Below are 26,587 nucleotides of genomic sequence, written 5' to 3'. Positions count from 1 at the left end.
TATCTGAACTTGCTATGCGCCCCAGGCCTCCCTCCAGTTTTCTGGGAGTGATTCCCAGCCTGCCTGCCTCTCCCTACCTCACTCTGTCCGGGGCTCCTTGCCCTCCTGCTGGACGAGAAGGAGGACAGTCTGAGTGTGGGTAAACTGGGCAAGAGGTCTGTCCCACTGGACCCTCAGAATCAAGGCTGGAGCCAAGGTCAGGGTCAAGGTTGCTGGGGGTCCTGTGGGGCTCCTGACAGCCTTGAGGTTCTCTGCTTCCTGCTGCCCTGTCTCCAACTGTCCTACAGTGAGAAGACATGGCCGCTGAGGCACAGAGCTGCTTCCAGAGCACAGCTGTGGGTCACAGGTGGCATCTATTCTGAGATGTTTAGCATTTAGGAGGCCCAGAAACTTCGATGGGAAAAAAATGACAACTATTATTTACCCCTAACTGAATGAAGCCAATTAACTGGGCACTTCGTCACACATACACACACAAATCAGATGTCTTCACATCACATTCATTGTAGATTTTTCACACTACTGTTTATGCTCATCACTACTTTGAATTTACAGCAATTATCAGACATGAGCATGCACTATTTAAGAAATACGTACTATAAAAATATTTTGATAATCGCCTTAGTATCAACAGCTGTCTTGGTGATCTCAAGATATGAGCCTCACTCACTTGGAAACAAAGGGGCCCCACATTGCCAGCAGACACCAGAGGACCAGGGTGAAGCCTCCTCTCATGAAGGATGCAGGAACCTGTGACCATGTGGCCACCCTGCCCATCCAGCTGCTTCCAGAATTCTTTTAGGAATGACAAGTGTGGTGGGCGCTGTGCTTGCCTGGTGACTGCCCCTCCCTGTCCTGGCCAGCAGATCTGCCCAGGAGTGAGGATGGTCGTGCTGGGAGGTGACCGCTGCCCATGGCCCAGGCACCTGAGCACCCAGTTCTGGGCAACGGGGCCTGAGAGGTCTACGCAGGGATTGGGGCGGTCACTGGGAAAGGTGTTTCTGCCCTAGGAGGAGGCGGAAAGGAGAAAGATGCACGGGGGCAGCAGGAAACACTTCCTTTTCACTGAGTGTCTTTCTGCATCTAGATGGGAGCAGGCAGGGGTGGTCAGGCAGAAAGCAGTTTGTTCACAATGAAGTCAAGTCCCAGGATCAAGTTGGGACTCTGTCACCCTTGGCCGTCTTGTTTTACGAGATAATAAATGTTTCCTTAATTTACATTGCATTTAGTTAGGATTTCTGACATTCTTAATGGAAAGTGCTTCAATACAGAATTCTGTACAGTTCAAGAGCATCACGGACAGTTAATTTCTGGACGTTCTTCAGCAACCCTGCACCACTCTGAGTCTCCATGTCTTGGCCCTTGACGGAGGACCCTCCCCCTAAACCACCCCAAAGATTCTCTTCATTACCTTCAGGAGGCCAGGGCCTCCTAAGACTCAATCTGTTTCCCTAACTGTGTTCAGTGTGTTCAAAATCTGACTGCCCTGGATGTAACCTGGGGCAGGGACCAGTCTTTTCCGCAGCCTCCGCCCAGCATCCAGGCTGGGCCCACAAGCGCTCAGGCAGGAGTTGCCGGGCGAGTATTTCTGACTACTTCTTTGGGACCCCACAGATGCAATGACATTTGTAAATAGGATGTTTATCTTTTCCAAGTACACATAATACATAAATCAAATACATATATATTGTATCATCAGTAAGTTGCTCAGGAGTATATAAGAACATCTATGAAGAGAATTTTCTTCTTTTAGGAGAGTCCATGGACAGAAGAGGGCATGTGAACATTTTATTTTTCTGGCTGAATGTTTTTCAGAATGTGAAATATATTACAGAATCTAATTGCTGAGTTGGCATAAGTATTTTACTCTATTTTTGCAAATCTGATCCTCCCTGCTCCAGTCCATGGCTCATATAGCTCCCCTCTCCACAGAAATGGCCTCCACCACGGACCAGACCTACCCAATCTTGTCTCTAAATACCCTACCTGGAGCCTGCTGGACACTCTGCTCATTCTCTTTTTCTGGCATTTAATGTTTCCTCCCCTCCTAGGTCTTCAGGGTATTAGTGCAACATAGTTTCTCAGAAAATATTTACTGGATGAATGAACTTTTCCCTGCAGCCAAAGCAGGAAACACATGTACACACACACACACACACGCACACACACACACACACACACACACACACACCCCCACACACACGATTCCTAAAGGCCCCTAATGTATACTGCATAATTATGCTAAGAGCTCTTTTTGTTTCTCAGATGGCAGGGGAGCAAATTTTGGTTGCCTCAATTAATGGAGAAAGATGATGCAGGGCCTTCAGAAAGTTCAAAACACTCACTGGTGAATCTTTTCAGCCTCCCCAATCACTGCAAATTGCTAAAGAACTGGCAGTGTTGTGTTTCCCTGACACATCTGTGGGGCTGTTCAAAGGCTGAGGATGAGGGGGAAGAACTCAGCCAGCCTGGGATGGAAGTGGAGAGCCCAGATAACTGGTGAATAGTAGAAGGATTTAAAATCTCTAAAAGCTGTGATGACATCAGCCCCTTACCCCTCCCCTGCCCTAGAGGGCAGGCTCTGGGTCTCAGTGCCCGAGGCTGACCGGTGAGTACTTAGTGGTGTGACCTTGAGCCCATTAGCCTGTGACCTTGAGCAGGCTAACAGCTTCAAGAATCAGCTTCCCAAACCAACTGTAAAATGCAGCCCATAATGCTGTCCCCCAGGTGACTGAAGAGACAATGAGGATGTATTTAAGTGCTCCGCATGGGGCCTGGCTCACAAATGGTAATGGTTATTATTACAAATCAGAATAAATGTCAAAGGTGCAGCAGGAAAAGGTGAATGCATTTTAAGTGTGATAAGAAACGGTAATTGAGCAGCCCCCCATAATCACAGTCCCCAAACATCAGTCACATCCATCCGATAAAGAGAGTGACTGCAGCCGCCAGCAGGGCGTATCTATAAAGTATCTTCTCTTTATTTAAGTTAAACAATTTTCAAGGATGGTTTCCATCTATAAAATGGACAAAGTACAAGCTCTGTACAGCAGTTCTTTTTAAAAATCAACTGGAAAAAAAATTACCAAACTATATTTTGAATCTGCAAAACATACTCACAGATACCATCATTTTAGCTTTTATGAAGACATAACAAAGACCAGCACAGAGAAGACAACTAATTTTGCCACGCTTTGCTCAAAGGGCTCCTAGGAAAGAAACTTGACTTGTAAAAACAGGAGTGAGAGGGTGGGGCAGTTCCAATGACAAAAAAGCAACGCAGCCGCAGTAAGTCACTTTGGCACACTGTGTCATGTAAACATAGCTCACCCAGAGAGCCCTCCAGCCCACCTCTGCTCACAACGCCCACACCACCCAAGGCTACCACCCCCACCAGCTCAGGGATGGGGAGTTGCCCCCCAGGGTCCAGGGGGACCCATCTTGATTTAACCAAGGTTGGTAAGACTTCTGGGTGGGGCGGAGGTGTGTGGGCGAAAGATTTGTCAAGAATCTGATGACAATTTGCTTCACTTGAAAGCCAAATTTAATTTCCACCCATGGGATTTTTTTTTTTTTTTTCCCTAACAGTAGTAGTAGCATGACCATGGATCCCAAGGGCTGGGTGACTGCTTCCTGGCCCACCTGCATTCAGCAGCCTTGTACAGGTATCCAGGACTCAACCCAAGAGCTTACTGGTGGTCAAGATCAGCCTCTGAAGATAGAGAGGTGTGCAGAGTTAATCCAACCATGGCCTCCCTGTCTGCTGAAAATACACCTGGCTGGTTGGCAGGGGGCAAAAACGCACAGGACAAAGTCACCCAGCCAGGCCTCCAGGCCTGAGCACACTGTCATGAAGCAAACCCACGTGGGGCTTTTGCAGTGGAGGAAGAAAGACCAACGTCCCCTTTCCTGGAAGAAACAGGCAGGAAAGAGCTGCTCTTGGCAGACTGTCTACCTGGCAGAACGCTTTGGGGCCACTTCTCTGTGACCACCCAGTCCCTCCAGAAGGGCCAGGACATGTGCCCATGTGACACCTCATCAGGTCTGGGCACCTGTGCGCTAAAGCGTTGGGCCAGGGGGCGCAGAAGACAGGAGGGCAGTAATCCTGGGAGTGACTGGGGCACCCTCCTGTGGGTGCTGCAAGCTGGGCCACCACTGCATGTGAGCCCCTCAGAGGCCAGGAGGGCTCTGCAGGGCCAGGCCAGGGGTCAGGGAGGTGCTCAGGCCTCTTCCTGCTTGATTTTAGTTTACAATTGGCTCGTGTTTTATGCTGACACAAGCCTCCTTCCTAAGCCGCAAAGCTCCTGTTTGTACCTTGAATGCTCAGTGTCAGTGAGCAGGTGTTCACTTTCCCTAATTCTTGACCCAAAGCCCCTGAGGCAGGAGGGTCAGGGCCCAGCGCGCCCAGGCCCTCACACGGCGCCCCATGCTGCCTGTGACAGCTTCCCACCATCACTGGGAGCTGGTAGATTTTTTACTCACTTTATCCTTAGAGAAAAGAAATTTAATTTACAAAGACCCAAAGCAATATCTGTCTAAAGAAGTAACCCATCCAGGGTTTACAGACACCAAGGGCACAAAAAGTGGATTTCAACACACAGCATGACTCCCAGCTGAAGCCAAACCGAGATGCTGGGGTTGGGGCCTCCGAGCAGCGCTAGCCTCCGGGGGAGTGGAGGGGGGACGGCACAGCGGGTACAGCGGCACCCCCTCACCTATAAGGCTCCGGGGGCCATGGGAGCCCCTTCCTCCCGCCGGCCCCTCCTCCTCACGGCTATGATGAGCTTTGTGGAGAATTTACAAGATGAGGACGATTTACAGAAACCATAGGAACTGACCGTACATTCTCTCCTCATATATATCTGGGTTTAGTGTCCCACCGTAGAAAAGTCCATATCCAAAGAGAGCAGGTACACCACGCGGAAGGGGTCTGCGCTGGTAAGACAGTTGGGAGGCAGGGCGGGGAAACGCTGTGGCCGTGACCGGGGTGGACCCTGCACAGGATGTCTGGATCCGCGTGGAGGCTGGAGAGGCCCCCTCGCTGTGCGCAGGGCGCCCTTTCTCTCCCGGTCCGCCCTCCGGGGCGCGGTGCTCCGCAGGGGTGCTGGGCGGCCCAGGCGCAGGGCCGAGGAGGGCGCAGCAGCTCCATCTCCTCGCGGCTCTGGTGCCGCCCTCACCGCGCTGAGGTCTCCCGACCTGCAGACCATGATGGAATACTGAGGTATATAGTTTCTCGGAAAGTTTAAGAAACAGACTTGATGACGTGCTCGTCGCTGGGTGGCCGGGCGCGGGCAGACGCGGGAGGCTCCCCTACGGCTGCAGGTTGAGCGAGAACTTCCACTGCTGCGACAGCGCCGGGCCGCACACCTCCACGCTCAGGCCGCCCGTCTTGGCTGCGCGGCTGTCCAGGCACAGGTTGCTGCCCACATGCCGCAGCTTGGAATTGCCCTCGATCTGCTCCCATTTCTGCAAAAGACAGGAGGACGCCTTACAACAGGGGTGCCGACAGGGGAGGACGCAGCGGGTCTGCTCTCCGGGTCTTCTGGCTCCGCTCAAGACAAGGTCCCTGACTACAAGGGACAGGAGGTTACAGCAGCACTGGGACAAAACAGATGTCTCTGAGGGCCAAGAAGAGACCAGCGCTCTCTACTGGGTTTGCAGCTCAAAACCTCTTCTCTGGAGACCACTTTCCTGCCCCATCCTTCCCCCTCTTTGGGCGTCTCCTCATCCAAGCCCTGGGCTCGGGGTCCTTGTTCCTCCTCAGTCTTAACAAGGACCTGACACTCAGGAGGATTTCCAGGAGGGACTTTGTGCCCATTCACAAGAAGGGCCTCATCTGAGGGTATTTCCCCCACAGAAGGAGCCACAGGAACCGGGCTGGCTCCAGGAGGGCCCAGGCTGCCCCGGCTGTTGAAGGCAGCTCTGCCCAGCCCAGGGTCAGTCACCTCCGAGTGCCCACTTACACGCAGGGCCTTGTGCTGTACCAGAGGGATGGGGAGCAGCCAAATGCAAGGGAAGTGGATGCCGGTATGGACGGAACGCTGTGCTGGGGAGCCCACTTCTCCACCATCTGTGGTCTCACCCTTTCCACCTTGGTGGGTGTGAGAAGCCCATCTCAGCCACCTTGAGTCCCCAGGTACAGCCTGCCGAGTTCTGCATGTACTGTCCAGGGTGTAACACCATGCTCCTGTGTGTACCCACCTGTGCCCTACTAAGCCCAGACCAGCCCACCAGGTAAACCAGAAAATAGCTCACAGCCCAGCTGTAGGAAACCCGAGGGCCTCTCACCCTGTTGTTCATCCCCATGTAAAAATCTCTAATGTTTGTTCTTAAAAAAAAAGTAACATGCTTTTTCTTTCAAAAGCTCTCCCTTCATTAATGCAGGCTGTGATTCTAATTAATTCTTTACACGGTGTGCACTGAGGCTCCTTTCTGTAGGTAGTTTTGCAAATCCTTTGGACACCATGGAATTCAATTTTCTTACTCTTGCTTTCCTTTCTCCTTCATAACACAAACACACAGATGTGCCTGGAAGCCAAATGTTTCAACTGGCAAGACGGTGCAGCTTCGAGACAAAACTCTCTGAGGAGCCTCCTCTCAAAGGGCAAGTGACTATGGTGGGAAGGAGGCAAAGCACAGTGAGGAGGAGCTCTCCACTGGGACTGGCTACACAGGGCCCTGCATGGATGCGCTTGTGGGGACCTGAGATGCCTGCTGATCCAGCCTGCTGGCCAGAAGTTTTGCCAACAATGAAATGCAGTGCAATCTGATGAGCAGGGGGAAGCGACCGCTACCTGCCCGTCACCTCCCCCTTCACTCCTCTCCCCTTCGCTGTCACTCCTCCTGCTATTTTCCTACTGTCACGTGAAGTGTGTTTGTACTGCCAACATCCGTGTGTCACTCTGAGTGGCCAGGACCCGTTTGACAAAGAATGAGGGATGGATGGACCGTGACTATTCCCTTGGTGAGCTCTGCCTGCGTCACAGCATCAGCCAGATGGAGGGCTTAAAAAATGCTGAAACCCCAGCTCCATCAGCAGAAGGCGGCCTCAAGCCCTGGACCCAGAGGGCTGTGGTGGGGCGGGCAGACTTCTCAGATGCTGAGGGTCCACTGAAGGGCCACACCTTCTCTAACAGGCAAGCTCTCACTGTAGAAGACTCCTCCAGAGATGGAGCATCTGTATGTAACAAAGGCTTGGAGTTCGGATAAGGTCATCACTTTATCCCTCCTCTATGCACAGACGCCCCTGCCCTGACACCCAGGCAGCACGCCTGGCCTGACTCGTGTTTTCCTAATGCCGACCGGCAGGTCCCAGGAGGTCGGGGCAGGAACAGGGACCTCCTTGTTTAACAGTCCCTCCTTCTCACTTGGGTGCCACAGACATCAAAAAGACAGGCTTTAAGGACCTGAAGGGGTTCCGCAGAGCAGGGCGGGGGCACCCAGAACCAGGCGGGAGGGACAGAGGAGAGACTTTGAGAGTGTTTCCGGACACCTGGGATCCAAGCAAGGGGCCTGGTCTGGGCTGCGGTGTCCCGGGAACGCTTCTATAAAGTGAGTGGTGGGTAGGAAACCCGCATGGGGTCCTGGCTCCAGCAGGCCCCAGGCCTCAGTTTCCCTAGACCTGCCTGTCTCGTGACGAGGGACAGAAGAGAATAAGCCCAGGCTCCCTGTGGGCACATGGGAAAGTCATTTAGGGGCAGCACCAGCCATTTCCCCTGGGCTCAAAAAAGGCTTTGCCCCCAAGGCAGCACCAGGGCGCAGATCAGAGAACACCAGCTAAAAAACATATGTACATTCTGAACGGTTTGAAAAAGGTAACTTGAGTGTGTATGTGTAACATATCTATTTGCACCTTAATCGTTTACAATTTATAAATTTAAAAAGGAAAAATATTTAATGAATAAACAAAAACGTGGAATTTCTCTTCAAAATGTCCAGTGGTGGGGGCCTTCCCCGGTGGTCCAGTGGTTAGCACTGTGCTTCCGCTGCGGGGGGCACGAGTCCATCCCCAGTCGGGGAAGTAAGATCCCGCCTGCAGCCAAGCCAGTGCACCCCACCTGCAATGAGGCCGACTGAACCAGAGGAAGTTCAGCTTTGCTTTAAGAATGAGTTTATGACTTTACTCACGAGTAGTTAGTGAAATACTGACCTACAAACCAGCCTAGAAAAGACAGCAAGGTTTATGATAATGTCTCCAAAGGAGCTGTGTGTGTTTAAATTCAATTTTTATTCCAAAGACTGTAATGGGTAGAAAGAAAATAGCCAAAACTAAAAACAACTGCCTTAACTGGAAATTAGAAGTAGTTGATTTGCAGGTGAGCAAACAGTAGGTGACAGTCTTGGCACTCTGGTAACAGCTATAACCAAGAAGGCATAAAAATAACCAATGTCCTGATACATAATATGGATGTACAGCATTTACAGTAAATGACAAGAAGAAAGGAAAAAAGAAAGGAAAGGGAAAAAAAAACCCCGCCAAACTCAGAAATTACCAGTAATTTAAGAACATACCATAGTGAAGACTTTTGGTATCAAAATTTTCACAATTCTTAAAATGGGAGTCTTCAAAAGTACTTGAGTTCAAAAGCTAAAAAAACTGAAGAGGGAATAGTTATACTGGCTTAGAAGAGCTGCCACCTGTCACAAGGATGACAATCAGCCCTAGTTCCAAACACAGTGATAACTGGTGCAGCCAGAAACACAACGTCCAGGGTTGTGGGGAGGAGAATAAGCCACATTAGGCCTCTGGCCTCAGAAATAAAGGGCTCTTTATAGATACTGTTTTATGAAATGCAGGTCTTTCCTTTCAGGGTTGGGGGTTCATCAGCAAGGAAGTGAAACACCTCCTCTGAGGTGACGTTATCATGAACTTCACTATCTTTTCTAGGCTGGTTCGTAAGTCACTGTCTCACTAACTTCTCACGAGTAAAGTCACGAACTCTCATCTTTAAAGCAAAACTGAACTCCATTGGTTTGGCCAGCCTGGTTCCTGGCAGGTGCCCTGGGCCGCTCCGGTGCTGCAGAGAAGCCAGCGCCCAGGACTCTGCCAGGTCACTCCCGGCTCTGGGGCCTGGGGTCCATGCCTCCAGGCAGGGTCAGCGGCAGGGAGCTGCAATCCACGCACCCCGGCCACCAGCACCCCCATGCGTCAGGTGCTCCCAGGCACCGCCAGACACAGTCTTCCCTGGCGCAGGAGGCCTGTCTCAGGGAGGGCCCAGCCTGGCTCATCTGGCCCCCAGGGGGAGGGGGAACCACCTCTGGTGCTGGGACTCCCACCCCAGTGCCCAGCCCTCGTTGAACCGCACAGGAGTTGAACACGTAGCTGCAAAGCACAGCCCTGCCTCTGCAGCCTATTAAAGGGGACGCTCAACATAAAGAGACGAATCCAGAGGTGACAGGAGAAATACCTAGGATGGTGAACTCTGGCAGAAGCGGCCCCATAGCAGATGGACTAGCCTGTGTGACACCCATCCCATGCTCCTCACAGTGATCCCAGTGCAGGATTTGCTGGGTGTTCACAGCGTGTCAGGGGCTCCACGTGGGGACACAAGATGGCACAAGTCACAGGTGCCCCCAGTGAACACCCAGCCCCTGGGACCCCAGCACTGGGGCGGGGGGTGCTGGCTCGGGCTCGTCCCTACTGGCACCTACCTGCCTGCTGTCGTTCTCCCTGCAGCCCTGCAGCTTTATGAGGGAGCCAGGTGCCCGGTCCACCACGGTCAGGCACAAGTCCATATGCTTCACCGACTTTTCCTTGGTAAGGGCCCATTCCTGCAATACAAACCCGAGGTCAGGGCTCGGCTCATGGGGCTACGGGGTGAGGATGCAGCGAGGAAGGGCCCAAGAAGGGAGGTATGCAGGGAACAGGCTTCAGGAGCCCCAACCAGCTCAGGGCCAGCAAGGGACTTTGTGCCCAAGAGCAGTGTCCAGCAGGAGTGCCAGGAGCTTCGCCTCTGAGCACGAGGCCGACGCCAGTAGTCACTTCAGCCCAAACACAGGCTAGCGCTCCACACCCCATCTTCCATCACCGACTGAGCTGTGAACACTGCAGCCCCAGCTTGTCACCCACGGGTGGACAGTGAGGGCCAACGTTTCCTTGGAATGACTCTGACCTGACACAGGTACAGTTTGGAAACAGCATTTGTGACTGTGGCTGTCCTGTGTGAAATTATAAACCACATACAGCACATTTAGCCTCACCACCAACCACTAAGCCAGGCTACTGATGCTTATGAAGCTCTGTGAGCTCCCTATGAATGGATCTAGGTCTTTGCCCTCACATGGCACAGCCAGCCCTGGGTGCCTAGAATGTGCCTGGCACTGTTCTAAGCCCTTTATACAATAGTCCCACGAGAGGCTATTATTAACTCCATTTTACAGATGAGAAAACTGAGCCAGGAAGTGCTGAAATAACTGGCCTATGATCTTAAAGAATAGACATACATGTGAGCACGCACACACACACACACATACACACACACACACACACACACACCCCTTTAAGAGCAGAGAGCAGAACTCTTTATTCTGAACACTAAACAAGAGCATGAGAAAGGGTAGGAGCTGAGAAGGGGACGCGATGGGTGAATATGACCAGGCAGGAGAGGAGGTAGGAAGCTCTGGGCGGGGCCACAGTAGAGGCAGGAAGGCAGGCTTCTGACCTTCACTCTAGGACTTGATGCTTGCAAAAGGATAAAACCCACATGAGCCCCCAGGATCTGGAGCCCCTTCTAAGTCAGAATCCCTCAGGAGGGGCCCTTTCTGCTGCTTCTGTACCCCTAGGAAAGCTGCTGTAAGTCAATCTGTCTATTCATCTGTCTACTCATCCACCTAGTGACTGTCCGCTGAGTGCCGCACATTTAGGGCATTCTCTGAGGTCTGGACGCATGGCAGGGAACGCACAGGCCAGGTCTTGCTCCCCAGAGGCTCTGTCCCTCGCGGGGAGAGTAGGTATCACCCTGGTGCTTGTGTTGTGTAACATGAGGCACAATTAGGCACTATGCAGAGATTGTTTTCCTCTTCTCTGCTCTCAGGGGATAGAGCTAAGGGGAGGATGCAGAATCTTTTAAAGAAGCCTCATTGTTCCTCATCTAAATCACCTCGGAGCAGATGGTCTGTTATCAGGACAGTGTTAACATCTGGGGGCCACACATGCACCCCCAACCCACTCAGCAGTGAGATATGAGTCCAGCTCAGGGGGTGGGTGTGGGGCAGAGGCTTGGGGCACATCCAGGAAAGGGAGGGAGAGCCCCTGGGCCATGGGGGAGCTTCCTTGTCCCCTGACAGGGGTTCAGACTAGGCAGCCCCCTCGAATCCCTCAGCTTCAACTTTCTCACCCCTGATTAGTGTTTCTCAAAGCGAACTCCAGTAGGAATTCTACGAAAAGTTGCTTCCAGGTCAAGTAAATTTAGGAAACACTGAATTTGGACCATTTGTCACTCTTGCAAATTTACCAGTAGCCTATGAGAGGCTCTGAAAAGTCCCAGAGGAGAAGAACCTGCGTGGCCTGTCTTCCATGGAAGCCCAGAGCCCCGTGCCCACCCAGCCCCGGGGCCCTTGGTTCCAAGCATGCAGCACATTCTCAGAAGGGCTGCATGCTGGGCTGTGAGGGTGGCTCCAGTCTTACAGGAGGCTGTCCTTCCCAGGAAGGCGGGAGGAGTAGGGCGCCTCAAAGCAGCGCCCAGCGCCACGGAGGCGCCAGGAGGGGCAGAGCCTGCACCGTCCATTCTTCTAGGTGTGTCCGTGTGCAACAGGGACACGGAGCTCTGCCTCTCCGTTTAGTGAGAGGACTGATGCGGGAGCCCTCTGTATGCGGAAGGGTTTTCAATTGTTCTTGGAAGCTGCTGGGGGCTTTGCTGATCTCCATGGAAAGCTCACATCTGAATGTTTCTACAGTCTTCCTGCCACTGTATACTTCATCATTTTAAAACAGACTTTACACTGAATCCCAGAAAAACTAATTCAGCTACGCAAACAGCAGAGATAGCTGCCATTTCCTTTTTCTGTTGCATGTTAGTGATCTGAATTTGCAAATAAAGTTCATGAATATTTAAGAAGTACTTTTTCAAGCTGCCACTCTTAAATTTTCCCATTTCCTGTGTGTCTGCTGAAGCCCAGTCAGAAACCAGATGACACATCTTACCCTTTCAGAGCCGGGTCCAATTTTCCATAAGGACGTGCTATTTAATTCACGCATGGCTAGGTGAGTTACAGTGAAATAAAGTGAGAACTTTACACCCTGTTACCCTCACCACATTTCCAGTGCTGGGCATCCACATGTGGCCAGTGGCTGCTGTGCTGTGTGGTGCAGATCTAGAATCTTCTCTTCAGCACACAGAGGACTACAGGGTGGTCTGATCTGGAAAGGGGCTCACTGGGTCCAGGTTGGCCCACGGAGGACGGTGCTCCCTGACTGGGGGTGGAAGTGTCGTGCCGCTTTGCTCTTACCTGCCCTTTTGCATCCTTCCTGCTGGGAAACCCTCCCTGCCCAGCACTCACGGAGGGTCACCCAGCCTGGAGGACTTCCAAATACCCTGATGCTCTAATCCCAGATTCATGAAATCAGGCTTTCTGTGCGTGGGACCCAGAATCCATGCTTCCCCAAAGTTTCTGGGCTCTTCTACTGAGAGCTAGGGAGGTAGCCCGCCTTGGGATATGAGCTGGAGCCGGCTGGAGGCTGTCTGCTCCCCACGTCCCGCCTGTCACAGGTCTGGACAACCACAGAGATGACACCACCCGGAGCAGACAGGAGGCCAGGAACCAGAGGCTGCCATCTGTCTAGACATTTTCAAGAGGCTGGGGCACAGCCAACTTCACACAAAGGCAGGCACCCTCTTTTGAAAATGGTTCCATTTAAAGAAGACTCTGGGATACACTGAGCTCAAGTGACTTTTTTTTCCAATGGCAGGCCCCCTAAGAGTAGACGACAGCACCCAGCACTGCCCAGCCATTTTTGTGTCCAAAGCCCTCATTTTACCACATACCTGTTATCAACTCACAGGAAAACCACTTTCCAGAACACTGTCCTCTGGGAGACAGGCCACAGCTGGGCCTGTCAAGTCCTCACTCACCTCCCTCGTTTCCCACGAGGTCAGAGCTGTGAGTGTTCACATCTAAGCTTATCATCTAACGGGCAGCCCTAGCAGCCATGGGTAAGCACCTGCACGCAGAGACCTGGGCAGGCGTAGATGCAGACAGGTGCCCGGGGATGAGCACACGGCCCGGGGCATCAGTGCAGAGAGGAGGACGGGGGGAGGGGAGACCCAGGTCGCCCGCCCTGTGCACCAGAGCCTGCCCAAGGCTGACAACAGCTCCAGGAGAACGTCCCCTCTGACCCCGAGGCCAGCTGTGAGTGGTGGCCATCTCAGGAGGAGGGCGGTGAAAGGAGGTGCGGCCTCAGGCCCCTCACTTCCCCGGCGCCCCCACGCACGTACCTGGTTGCCCCCAGCATTGTGACACTCGTAAACGCCGACAACACCATCGGCGAAGTGGCCCAACGTGTCCAGGCAGTTGGTCCCCTGCTGCAAGGCCCCAAAAGCTATATCCTGATGGTCAGGAACCCTGGAACCAAGGAGACAGTCACTCACTGTGCTCGGGGCTGCTGGCTCCCTGTCTGCGCCGCCCCCAACCTGTGCTCAGAGCCCTCAGAAGGGAGCCAGGCAGTGCGACAGCGAGGGCACCCTCAGGTCAGGCGCCCCAACACAGGCCCAGCTGCACCCTGAGACGGCATGGCTTCGAGATTCTCCATCCCTGACCCTCCAGGGAGAATTTTAGGTTGAAGTAGTCTTTTTGTTTTGTACCAGAGAAATTTTTCTGGAAAGAAAATGCTCCTTTTCTCTTTAGTGTTACTTGTTGAAAGTCACTTAGAAAAGCAATTAATGTGGTCAGATCCTGCTGCTTGGAACTTTCCAGTAGACTGAGGACTAACCTTTTTACCTAAGAGAGGGGAGAACACAGGTGGGTCAGCCACGTGTCCTGGTGCAAACACAGCAAGAGAGCACAGTGGCAGGGTGGCCGGCTGCAGGGTCAGAGCTGGCCCCAGGCCTGCCTTGGCTGCGCACCAGCCTTGCAGCCTCCTCCTCAGTGGGGTTGCTTCAGGGGCCACAGAGCAGCCCTCAGCATGGCTGGGCCCACAGGCTCATGCAGGGAAGGCAGAGAGTGTCGCTGATGTAGCACAGATATCAGGCTGGTCCCCCTTGCTGTGCACAGTCGGGCAGCAGATCTATCCATGGCTATGGTGTGAATGCTTCACACATATGATCCCAGGTGGTGCAGGGCCCATTGTTGCCCCAAATCACCGGGGATCTCAGGTCAAAACTACTGTAATGTCACTGCATCTGGTCACCAGGCACAGGCCACAGTGACACAAAAGCACCAGGAGAGGCTGTGGTCCACTGCTGGGAGCCCCTGGTCTGCTGAGGGAGAGGCAATGACCGGGACATTACACTGCCGACGGCCTTCCCAGAGCAGGCAGGGAGAGGACTTCTGTTCTTCCCCTTTCCATGGGGTGTGGGAGACACGGCAGAGGGACCTCAAGAGTGAGGTAAGTGAACAGCAGCAGAGAGGCCGTGTGGCTTCAGATGAAGCTCTGTGGCCAGGACTCTGAGAGCCCCTCAGCACAGAAGGGGATGGTGGTGGCTCCTCAGTCACAGCCTCTGTGCAGAGACACATTGCTATGCTATGCTATGCTAAGTCACTTCAGTCGTGTCCGACTCTGTGTGACCCCATAGACGGCGGTCCACCAGGCTCCCCCGTCCCTAGGATTCTCCAGGCAAGAACACTGGAGTGGGTTGCCATTTCCTTCTCAAAAGTGTGAAAGTGAAAAGTGAAAGTGAAGTCGCTCAGTCGTGTCCAACTCTTAGTGAACCCATGGACTGCAGCCTACCAGGCTCCTCCATCCATGGGATTTTCCAGGCAAGAGTACTGGAGTGGGGTGCCATTGCCTTCTCCGGCAGAGACACATTACCTGCTGTGAAATGCACTGGGAAAAGTCAGAAAAAGGAACGTGCTCCACTGAGGCAAGACCTGTCTGCTGACTCCTCTAAGAAGATAAAGTCTAAAAGCAGCCTGAAGCCCACAGACCCACAGGTCTCCTGCTGTGCCTCAGGATGCGAGTGGGCAGGCATTAAAACAACAGGCCAGTGTGGTTATTTGAGCCTCTGCTGGGTGCTCTCCCCTGTTGGCCAAGCCTTGGGTCTCAGGGGCAAAGGAGCCTCAAGGGGGAGTCCCAGGCAGGGGGAGCCTGCAGGCTGGGGGCAAGAGCGCCCCCTTTTGGAGCCTGAGGACAGCAGCGGTGCACAGCTCCCGGCCTCTCGCCCTAACACGACCTTCCTTCCACCTCCAGGCCTGCACCCGGTGGGCGCTGGCTGCCTCTGAGTCCTTCTGAAGCAGAACCCGGCCCAGGGACCTCACCTTAGCTCTGGGTAGACATTTTCCAGGTACCATTTGAAAGGCTTGCAGTTAAGTTTCTTCCTGAGCTCCAGTCGGCTCTGAATACTGGAGAAGGAGACAAGATTCTTTAAGATAAATTTAAAAACAGATGGGCTCTACCTCAAACTTGGAAATCTGCCAATGAGAAAAGAGTTGGGGCAGGCAGCGGGGACTGGATCGTCCATACTGCTGTTTGGATTCCTGTCCCCTCGCGCCTCCCGAGAGGGCCCTCGTTACCCTTGAGCAGAGTCCCCTCTTTGACACCTGATCTGCTTATGGTGTGGGCTGCCCCTGCCCTTGTTGCGCACGCACACACGCGCGCGCACACACACACACAGGATCCCAAGAAGCAAAACAGCAAGAGGCCGTGGGTCACACTTACTTTCCATAAGGGACATTTCTGGCAGAAGGCACTGCTGCATAGTAGAAGTTCTTGTACTCGTCCATCCAGACCTCTGCTGCCCGGCGGGTGTTACTAGAAGCAAAACAAGTCTCCTTGAGCTGTGAGCTGCCTTCTTTCCATTGCTGGTGCTCTGTCTGCACTGAGCAAGTGCTGTGGAGGCTTCAGGGTCAGGCTTCTGGGGCCTGGCGGCCTGATAGGTGCCCACATGGAGCAGAGAGCAGTCTGTCCCCCACCCCTAGGTGTCTGCAGGTGGCTGGCATTCAGCAGCTATCACTGAACAACAAAAACAACCTCCTCATCTTTCTTTGAACACAGATTGTCAAAGAGCAAAAGTCAAAGTTAGAATCACAGCACAGGGAGGTATTTTAAAACAGGGACTGTGGCTGTACCACCGAGGACCAAAGAGAATCACTCTCAGTAACTCTTACTGTGTAGCCCAGAAGGCTGGTGTCAGGGAGCAAAACCAAGAATCCTTGACCTCTTCTCTCTGGCCTTTCTCATCATGCCTGTGATGCAGAGCTATGACTAAACAGCTCTGGGAAAGTTGACAGCAAATCACAGTTACTATTAATTTGGGCAGAGCTGAGCTGAGAGCATCCTCTTTGGACCAGGAATAGTGAGGGATAGTAGTACACGCCCCACATTTGGGGTTCCTACCACCCTGTGCTGGACGGGTCCAGGCAGAACAGGCTTCTCTAGAAGGCCAGAAGACCCCACATTTACATCTCACAATCATGGGGAGAAATGACCTACGATCAGTAAGGCCAGTGCGACAAGCTACCTTGGAATGTATGAAATGTACTAAAGGCTGCCACACGCACGGCACCAGCATCTTCTCCTGCCAGCATTCTCCTTAGAGCATGTGTGGAGCAGCGCTAAGGCAGTGAACGTCTCTCCTCCAGTATCCCTGGACAAAGGAGACTCACATCTTGGGCTGAGAGCCAGTTCTCTTTAAGAACCCATATAAAGGCATTCCATGATTCGAAGATAAATACATTCAGTCAGTCAGTTCAGTTGCTCACTCATGTCCGACTCTTTGCGACCCCATGAATCGCAGCATGCCCGGCCTCCTTGTCCATTACCAACTTCCCGAGTTCACTCAAATTCACATCCATCTAGTCAGTGATGCCATCCAGCCATCTATTTCTCTGTCATCCCATTTTCCTCCTGCCCACAATCCCTCCCAGCATCAGAGTCTTTTCCAATGAGTCAACTCTTTGCATGAGGTGGCCAAAGTACTGGAGTTTCAGCTTCAGCATCATTCCTTCCAAAGAACACCCAGGACTGATCTCCTTTAGAATGGACTGGTTTTATCTCCTTGTAGTCCAAGGGACACTCAAGAGTCTTCTTCAATACCACAGTTCAAAAGCATCAATTCTTCAGCACTCAGCTTTCTTCACAGTCCAACTCTCACATGACCACTGGAAAGCTATATAACCTTGACTAGACGGACCTTTGTTGGCAAAGTTAACGTCTCTGCTTTTGAATATGCTATCTAGGTTGGTCATAACTTTTCTTCCAAGGAGTAAGCGTCTTTTAATTTCATGGCTGCAATCACAATCTGCAGTGATTTTGAAGCCCCCCAAAATAAAGTCTGACACTGTTTCCACTGTTTCCCCATCTATTTGCTATGAAGTGATGGGACCAGATGCCATGATATTAGTTTTCTGAATGTTGAGCTTTAAGCCAACTTTTTCACTCTCCTCTTTCACATTCATCAAGAGGCTTTATAGTTCCTCTTCACTTTCTGCCATAAGGGTGGTATTATCTGCATATCTGAGGTTATTGATGTTTCTCTCGGCAATCTTTATTCCAGCTTGTGCTTCTTCCAGCGTTTCTCATGATGTACTCTGCATATACGTTAAATAAGAAGGGTGACAATATGCAGCCTTGATGTACTTCTTTTCCTATTTGGAAACAGTCTGTTCCGTGTCCAGTTCTAACTGTTGCTTCCTGACCTGCATACAGGTTTCTCAAGAGGCAGGTCACATGGTCTGGTATTCCCATCTCTTGAAGAATTTTCCACAGTTTATTGTGATCCACACAGTCAAAGGCTTTGGCATAGTCAATAAAGCAGAAATAGATGTTTTTCTGGAACTCTTCCTTTTTCCATGATCCAGCGGATGTTGGCAATATGATCTCTAGTTCCTCTGTCTTTTCTAAAATCAGCTTGAACATCTGGAAGTTCACAGTTCACGTATTGCTGAAGCCTGGCTTGGAGAATTTTGAGCATTAATTTACTAGCGTGTGAGATGAGTGCAATTGTGCAGTAGTTTGAGCATTCTTTGAGATTGTCTTTCTTTGGGATTGGAATGAAAACTGACCTTTTCCAGTCCTGTGGCCCCTGCTGAGTTTTCCAAATTTGCTGGCATATTGAGTGCAGCACTTTCACAGCATCATCTTTCAGGATTTGAAATAGCTCAACTGGATTTCCATTACCTCCACTAGCTTTGTTCATAGTGATGCTTTCTAAGGCCCACTGGACTTCACATTCCAGGATGTCTGGCTCTAGGTGAGTGATCACACCATTATGATTCACTGGGTCATGAAGATCTTTTTTGTACAGTTCTTCTGTGTATTCTTGCCACCTTTTCTTAATATCTTCTGCTTCTGTTAGGTCCATACCATTTCTGTCCTTTATCGAGCCCATCTTTGCATGAAATGTTCCCTTGGTATCTCTAATTTTCTTGAAGAGATCTCTAGCCTTTCACATTCTGTTGTTTTCCTCTATTTCTTTGCATTGATTATGGAGGAAGGTTTTCTTCTCTCTCCTTGCTATTCTTTGGAACTCTGCATTCAGATGCTTATATCTTCCCTTTTCTCCTTTGCTTTTTGCTTCTCTTCTTTTCACAGCTATTTGTAAGGCCTCCCCAGACAGCCATTTTGCTTTTTTGTATTTCTTTTCCATGGTGATGGTCTTGATCCCTGTCTCCTGTACAATATCACAAACCTCATTCCATAGTTCATCAGGCACTCTATCTATCAGATCTAGGCCCTTAAATCTATTTCTCACTTCCAGTGTATAATCATAAGGGATTTGATTTAGGTCATACCTGAATGGTCTAGTGGTCTTCCCTACTTTCTTCAATTTAAGTCTGAATTTCGCAATAAGGAGTTCATGATCTGAGCCGCAGTCAGCTCCCGGTCTTGTTTTTGCTGACTATATAGAGCTTCTCCATCTTTGGCTGCAAAGAATATAATCAATCTGACTTCGGGGTTGATCATCTGGTGATGTCCATGTGTAGAGTCTTCTCTTGTGTTGTTGGAAGAGGCTGTTTGCTATGACCAGTGTGTTCTCTTGGCAAAAGTCTATTAGCCTTTGCCCTGCTTCATTCCATATTCCAAGGCCAAATTTGCCTGTTACTCCAGGTGTTTCTTGACTTCCTACTTTTGCATTCCAGTCCCCTATAATGGGAAGGACATCTTTTTTGGGTGTTAGTTCTAAAAGGTCTTGTAGGTCTTCATAGAACCATTCAACTTCAGCATCTTCAGCATTACTGGGTGGGGCATAGACTTGGATTACTTGTGATATTGAATGGTTTGCCTTGGAAACAAACAAGAGATCATTCTATCGTTTTTGAGATTGCATCCAAGTACTGCATTTTGGACTCTTTTGTTGACCATGATGGCTACTCCATTTCTTCTGAGGGATTCCTGCCCGCAGTAGTAGATATAATGGTCATCGGAGTTAAATTCACTCATTCCAGTCCATTTTAGTTCGCTGATTCCTAGAATGTCAACATTCACTCTTGCCATCTCCTGTTTGACCACTTCCAATTTGCCTTGATTCATGGACTGGACATTCCAGGTTCCTATGCAATATTGCTCTTTACAGCATCGGACCTTGCTTCTATCACAAGTCACATCCACAGCTGGGTATTCTTTTTGCTTTGGCTCCATCCCTTCATTCTTTCTGAAGTTATTTCTCCACTGATCTCCAGTAGCATATTGGGCACCTACTGACCTGGGGAGTTTCCCTTTCAGTATCCTATCATTTTGCCTTTTCATACTGTTCATGGGGTTCTCAAGGCAAGAATACTGAAGTGGTTTGCCATTCCTTCTCCAGTGGACCACATTCTGTCAGACCTCTCCACCATGACCCGCCCATCTTGGGTTGCCCCACGGGCATGGCTTAGTTTCATTGAGTTAGACAAGGCTGTGGTCTTAGTGTGATTAGATTGACTAGTTTTCTGTGATTATGGTTTCAGTGTGTCTGCCCTCTGATGCCCTCTCACAATACCTACTGACTTACTTGGGTTTCTCTTACCTTGGACATGGGGTATCTCTTCACGGCTGTTCCAGCAAAGCACAGCTGCTGCTCCTTACCTTGGATGAGGGCTATCTCCTCACCACCACCCCTCCTGACCTTGAACGTGGAGTAGCTCCTCTTGGCTGCCCCCAAACATGCCACCTTCCCTCCAACTGCTCCCTTAGAAGCTCGAAGTCCTTTTCCTTTGTCTTGTAACTTCTCCAAAAATTTACTTTGAAGATACTATATAAGCCCAAGTTCTAACCACCAATGATAAATACATCAGGGAGACAATATTCACGTTCTACAAGAATAGGTATTGTTCCCGTATTAGAAAGGTCTTTAACATGGAAAGTGAAAGAAAGTGAAAGTTGCTCAGTCCTGTCTGACTCTTAGGGACCCCATGGACTATACAGTCCATGGAATTCTCCAGGCAAGAATACTGGGAGTGGATAGCCTTTCCCTTGTGCGGGGATCTTCCCAACCCAGGGATCGAACTGAGGTCTCCTGCATTACAGACAGATTCTTTACCAGCTGAGCCACAAGGGAAGGCTATGAATACTGGAGTGGGTAGCCTATCCCTTCTCCAGGGGATCTTACAGACCAAGGAATCCAACTGGGGTCTCCTGCACTGCAGGTGGACTGTTTACCAACTGAGCTATAAGTGGGGAGCCTTTCAAATCATCTGAGTTACAATTACTAAAATAATTTGTTTGGGGCCTATATCCTTCTTGGCACCTCTTCTTCATATCTTCTGCTTCTGTCAGGTCCACACCATTTCTGTCCTTCATTGATCCCATCTTTGCATGAAATGTTCCCTTGGTATCTCTAATTTTCTTGAAGAGATCTCTAGCCTTTCACATTCTGTTGTTTTCCTCTATTTCTTTGCATTGATTATGGAGGAAGGCTTTCTTCTCTCTCCTTGCTATTCTTTGGAACTCTGCATTCAGATGGGTATATCTTTCCTTTTCTCCTTTGCTTTTCACTTCTTTTCTTTCCACAGCTATTTGTAAGACCTCCTCAGGCAGCCATTTTGCTTTTTTGCATTTCTTTTTCTTGGGGATGGTCTTGATCCCTGTCTCCTGTACAATGTCATGAACCTCTGTCCATAGTTCATCAGGCACTCTATCTATCAGATCCAGTCCCTTAAATCTATTTGTCACTTCCAGTGTATAATCATAAGGGATTTGATTTAGGTCATACCTGAATGGTCTAGTGGTTTTCCCTACTTTCTTCAATTTAAGTCTGAATTTGGTAATAAGGAGTTCATGATCTGAGCCACAGTTAGCTGCTGGTCTTGTTTTTGCTGACTGTATAGAGCTTCTCCATCTTTGGCTGCAAAGAATATAATCAATCTGATTTCAGTGTTGATCGTCTGTTAATGTTCATGTGTAGAGTCTTGTGTTGTTGGAAGAGGGTGTTATGACCAGTGCGTTCTCTTGGGAAAACTCTATTAGCCTTTGCCCTGCTTCATTCCGTACTCCACGGCCAAATTTGCCTGTTATTCCAGGTGTTTCCTGACTTCCTACTTTTGCATTCCAGTCCCCTATAATGGAAAGGACACCTTTTTGGGGTGTTAGTTCTAGAAGGTCTTATAGGTCCTCACAGAACTGTTCAAGTTCAGCTCCTTCAGCGTTACTGGTCAGGGCACAGACTTGAATTATCATGATATTGAATGGTTTGCCCTGGAAACGAACAGAGATCATTCTGTCGTTTTTGATATTGCATCCAAGTACTGCATTTCAGACTCTTTTGTTGACTATCATGGCTACTCGATTTCTTCTAAGGGATTCCTGCCCACAGTAGTAGATATAATGGTCATCTGAGTTAAATTCACCCATTCCAGTCCATTCCTAGGATGTTGACGTTCACTCTTGCCATCTCCTGTTTGGCAAGAATACACAGAAGAACTGTACAAAAAAGATCTTCATGACCCAGTGAATCATGACGGTGTGATCACTCACCTAGAGCCAGAGATCCTGGAATGTGAAGTCAAGGTGCCTTAGGAAGCATCACTATGAACAAAGTTAGTGGAGGTGAAATCCCAGTTGACCTATTTCAATTCCTAAAAGATGATGCTGTGAAAGTGCTGCACTCAATATGTCAGCAAATTTGGAAAACTCAGCAGGGGCCACAGGACTGGAAAAGGTCCGTTTTCATTCCAGTCCCAAAGAAAGGCAATGCCAAAGAATGCTCAGACTAGCGCACAATTGCACTCATCTCACACGCTAGTAAAGTAATGCTCAAAATTCTCCAAGCCAGGCTTCAGCAATAGGTGAACCACGAACTTCCAGATGTTCAAGCTGGTTTGAACATCTGGAACCAGAGATCAAATTGCCAATATCCGCTGGATCATCAAAAAAGCAACAGAGTTCCAAAAAGCGTCTATTTCTGCTTTATTGACTATGCCAAAGCCTTTGACTGTGTGGATCACAATAAACAGTGGAAAATTCTGAAAGAGATGGGAATACCAGACCACGTAACCTGCCCCTTGAGAAACCCATATGCAAATCAGAAAGCAACAGTTAGAACTGGACATGGAACAACAGACTGTTTTCAAATAGGAAAAGGAGTACGTCAAGGCTCTCTACTGTCACCCTGCTTATTTAACTTGTATGCAAAGTACATCATGAGAAACGCTGGCTGGATGAAGCATAAGCTGGAATCAAGATTGCGGGGAGAACTATCAATAATCTCAAATATGCATGCAGATGACACCACCCTTATGGCAGAAAGTGAAGAAGAACTAAAGAGCCTCTTGATGAAAGTGAAAGAGGAGAGTGAAAAAGTTGGCTTAAAGCTCAATATTCAGAAAGCTAAGATCATAGCATTTGGTCCCATCATTTCATGGCACATATGGGGAAACAGTGGAAACAGTGTCTGACTTTATTTTTTGGGGCTCCAAAGTCACTGCAGATGGTGACTGCAGCCATGAAATTAAAAGACGCTTACTCCTTGGAAGGAAAGTTATAACCAACCTAGACAGCATATTCGAAAGCAGAGACATTACTTTGCCAACAAAAGTCCGTCTAGTGAAGGCTATGGTTTTTCCAGTGGTCATGTATAGATGTGAGAGTTGGACTGTGAAGAAAGCTGAGCACCAGAGAATTGATGCTTTTGAAATGTGGTGTTGGAAAAGACTCCTGAGAGTCCCTTGGACTGCAAGGAGATCCAACCAGTCCATCCTAAAGGAAATCAGTCCTGAATAGTCACTGGAAGGACTGATGCTGAAGCTAAAAGTCCAATACTTTGGCCACCTGATGTGAAGAGCTGACTCATTTGAAAAGACCCTGATGCTGGGAAAGATTGAGGGCAGGAGGAGAAGGGGACAACAGAGGATGAGATGGTGGGATGACATACTGACTCAATGGACATGAGCTTGGGCGGGCTCCGTGAGTTGGTGATGAACAGAGAGGCCTGGCGTGCTGCAGTTCATGGGGTCACAAAAGTTGGACACGACTAAGTGACTGAACTGAACTGATCCTTTATATCAAGTGATATATGTGTCTAGATGGATTGTTCTTTAGAAGACCCTGTAAGAGGCAGACAAGATAATTTGAATGTAGCTGTCCTCTGATCTAGCAGTTCCCACATCTAGAAATTTACCTCAAGAAAATAACCAACCAGGAATGAAAACATGCTCCATTTAGCACTGCTCACAATGGCAGAAGAAAGAACCTATACAACCATCAGCAGTAAGTGGGCAAACACATGGGCTCCTGAGGCCATGAAAGACACAGGTGTACGCTTCACATGTTGCCATGGGAAGGTGTCCCTGTCTTCATGGATGGAAATACAGTAGTAGCAGAACAGCACATGGTAGATACGTGTGTGGCGGGAGAAAGGAGTGGCGAGAAGGGGAATGGGGGAGAGGGAGATTGACGGATGTTTTCACCAAATTAAAAGGTTTTAGGAAGTGCAGTCACACAGCAGTTTTAAATCACCTAAAAGTCACTAAGTGATTAAGTCATTTCTCAACTCTTAAATGCGAAGTCCCCTTTTCTGCCTACTTAATAAAAAAAAGATACATAAGTAGCCGCAAAGAATGAGCTTCATGTGCTGCTCAACACTCGTTTGAATTCACTGATGCAAATATTTCTCAGGCGCCTCTATGGCAAGCAGTCTTCTAGGAGCTGTAGGTACAGGGCACCTTGCATTTGCTCCCCTCCCCACCCAGCCTTGGTGCAGGTCAAGTAGGGCTGCCAGGAAGCAGGCAGGAGACAGAGGCTGGGACTGGCCAGTCACACACACTAAACAGGAAAATGTTTGGTAAGAGAGTAAGTTTAAACTGCTGCTTTTTGCATTTAATTTAATAGTAGTTACCCTTACCATGAATAAGTCTCACCATTAACTACTAACAGTAAACCCAAATATCTTCTAAGGCACCTGCCCCACTGTCCCACGGCTATTCTGGCTGGGAGCTCCCTTGGCCTTTTGGTAAAACTCTAATCCACATCCACATGCAAGCACATTAGCAACACTCTCCAGTCTAAAAGGCTTGTAAGAGGCTAACTGGAAACAAAGCTGTAAGAAAAAGAGAAGGAACTGCCAAAGGGTTCTCACTCAACGGGCATCCATGGACGTGATATGATGTAAGAGCTTGCAGGTGTGGCATCACCATGCTCTCTCTAAAGCAACAGGGCACACATGTGGCAGAATAAGGCAGGAACCCAGGAGCCACTTCTCCATTCATTCCTCCCATTGTCCCTGCCTGTCTGCTTCCTTCCCTTCCTCACACAGTGACCTGCACAAATGAGATGGTTCTCTCCCTGCCACCCTAGACGCTACTTTAGAGTCTGTATCTCAATGCTGAAATCTAGCAGCCTCAACCACTAACTGTACTTAGAGATTTGGATAAAAAATAACATGGACTCCAGAGCCAAGTGGCCAAGATTGAATCCCACTTTCCAGATGCATGAACTTAGACAAAGGAATTGAACCTTTCTGTGCCTCAGTTTCTCTTACCCCTAAAGTTGAAATGGTGGTGATGGTTTAGGTTGCCAAGTTGTGTCTGACTCTTATGACCCCATAGACTGTAGCCCACCGGGCTCCCCTGTCCATAGGATTTTTCCATGGCAAGAATGGCAAGAATCCACAGCAAGAATATTGGAGTGGGTTGCCATTTCTTTCTTCAGGGGATCTTCCCGACCCAGGGATCGAATCTGTGTCTCCTGCATGGCAGGCAGTCTCCAACATGATAGGCAGATTCTTTACCACTGAAGCACCAGGGAAGCCCAGAAATAATAATACTTAATTTATAAGGCTTTATGAGGAGTATGGGATTGGAATAGTAAAGTAATGCTTAAAATTCTCCAAGCCAGGCTTCAACAATACATGAACCGTGAACTTCCAGATGTTCAAGCTGGTTTTAGAAAAGGCAGAGGAATCAGAGATCAAATTGCCAACATCCGCTGGATTATCAAAAAAGCAAGAGAGTTCCAGTTCAGTTCAGTTCAGTTGCTCAGTCGTGTTCAACTCTTTGAGACCCCATGAATTGCAGCATGCCAGGCCTCCCTGTCCATTACCAACTCTCAGAGTTCATTCAAACTCACGTCCATCGAGTCAGTGATGCCATCCAGCCATCTCATCCTCTGCCGTGCCCTTCTCCTCCTGCCCACAATCCCTCCCAGCATCAGAGTCTTTTCCAATGAGTCAGCTCTTCACATGAGGTGGCCAAAGTACTGGAGTTTCACCTTTAGCATCAGTCCTTCCAAAGAACACCCAGGACTGATCTCCTTTAGAATGGACTGGTTGGATCTCCTTGCAGTCCAAGGGACTCTCAAGAGTCTTCTCCAACACCACAGTTCAAAAGCATCCATTCTTTGGTGCTCAGCTTTCTTCACAGTCCAACTCTCACATCCATACATGACCACTGGAAAAACAATTTCTGCTTTATTGACTATGCCAAAGCCTTTGACTGTATGGATCACAATAAACTGTGGAAAATTCTGAAAGAGATGGGCATACCAGACCACCTGACTTGCCTCTTGAGAAACCTGTATGCAGGTCAGAAAGCAACAGTTAGAACTGGACATGGTACAACAAACTGACCCCAAATAGGAAAATGAGTACATCAAGCTGTCTATTGTCACCCTGCTTATTTAACTTATATTTAGAGTACATCATGAGAAATGCTGGGCTGGATGAAACATAAGCTGGAATCAAGATTGCCAGGAGAAATATCAATAATCTCAGATATATAGATGACACCACCCTTAGGGCAGAAAGTGAAGAGAACTAAAAAGCCTCTTGATGAAAGTGAAAGAGGAGAGTAAAAAAGTTGGCTTAAAGCTCAACATTCAGAAAACGAAGATCATGGCATCTGGTCCCATCACTTCATGGCAGATAGATGGGGAAACGGCGGTTACAGTGTCAGACTTTATTTTTCTGGGCTTCAAAATCACTGCAGATGGTGACTGCAGCCATGAAATTAAAAGACGCTTACTCCTTGGAAGTAAAGTTATGACCAACCTAGACAGCATATTCATAAGCAGAGACATTACTTT

The 26,587-nt window shown here is 49.4% G+C and overlaps 1 protein-coding gene across 1 annotated transcript in view; it reads right to left on the bottom strand.

The window, feature by feature from the left end:
• Window positions 1–2,958: 2,958 nt before the first annotated feature.
• The window catches only part of GALNT2 (polypeptide N-acetylgalactosaminyltransferase 2), a 191,265-nt gene continuing 167,636 nt past the window's right edge, over window positions 2,959–26,587 (bottom strand). The window contains exons 12-16 of the mRNA XM_070364851.1: window positions 15,812–15,904; window positions 15,412–15,495; window positions 13,434–13,560; window positions 9,652–9,771; window positions 2,959–5,466 (exon numbers count right to left, since the gene is read on the bottom strand). Of these exons, the coding sequence (XP_070220952.1) occupies window positions 5,311–5,466; window positions 9,652–9,771; window positions 13,434–13,560; window positions 15,412–15,495; window positions 15,812–15,904 (580 nt within the window). The 3' untranslated portion in view covers window positions 2,959–5,310. The remainder of the gene's footprint in view (window positions 5,467–9,651; window positions 9,772–13,433; window positions 13,561–15,411; window positions 15,496–15,811; window positions 15,905–26,587) is intronic.

This window comes from Bos mutus, chromosome 28 (genome assembly GCF_027580195.1).
Source record: "Bos mutus isolate GX-2022 chromosome 28, NWIPB_WYAK_1.1, whole genome shotgun sequence".
Taxonomy (NCBI): domain Eukaryota; kingdom Metazoa; phylum Chordata; class Mammalia; order Artiodactyla; family Bovidae; genus Bos; species Bos mutus.
The sequence above is the reverse complement of the archived record's forward strand: the minus strand, read 5'-3'. Positions and strand labels throughout refer to the sequence as shown.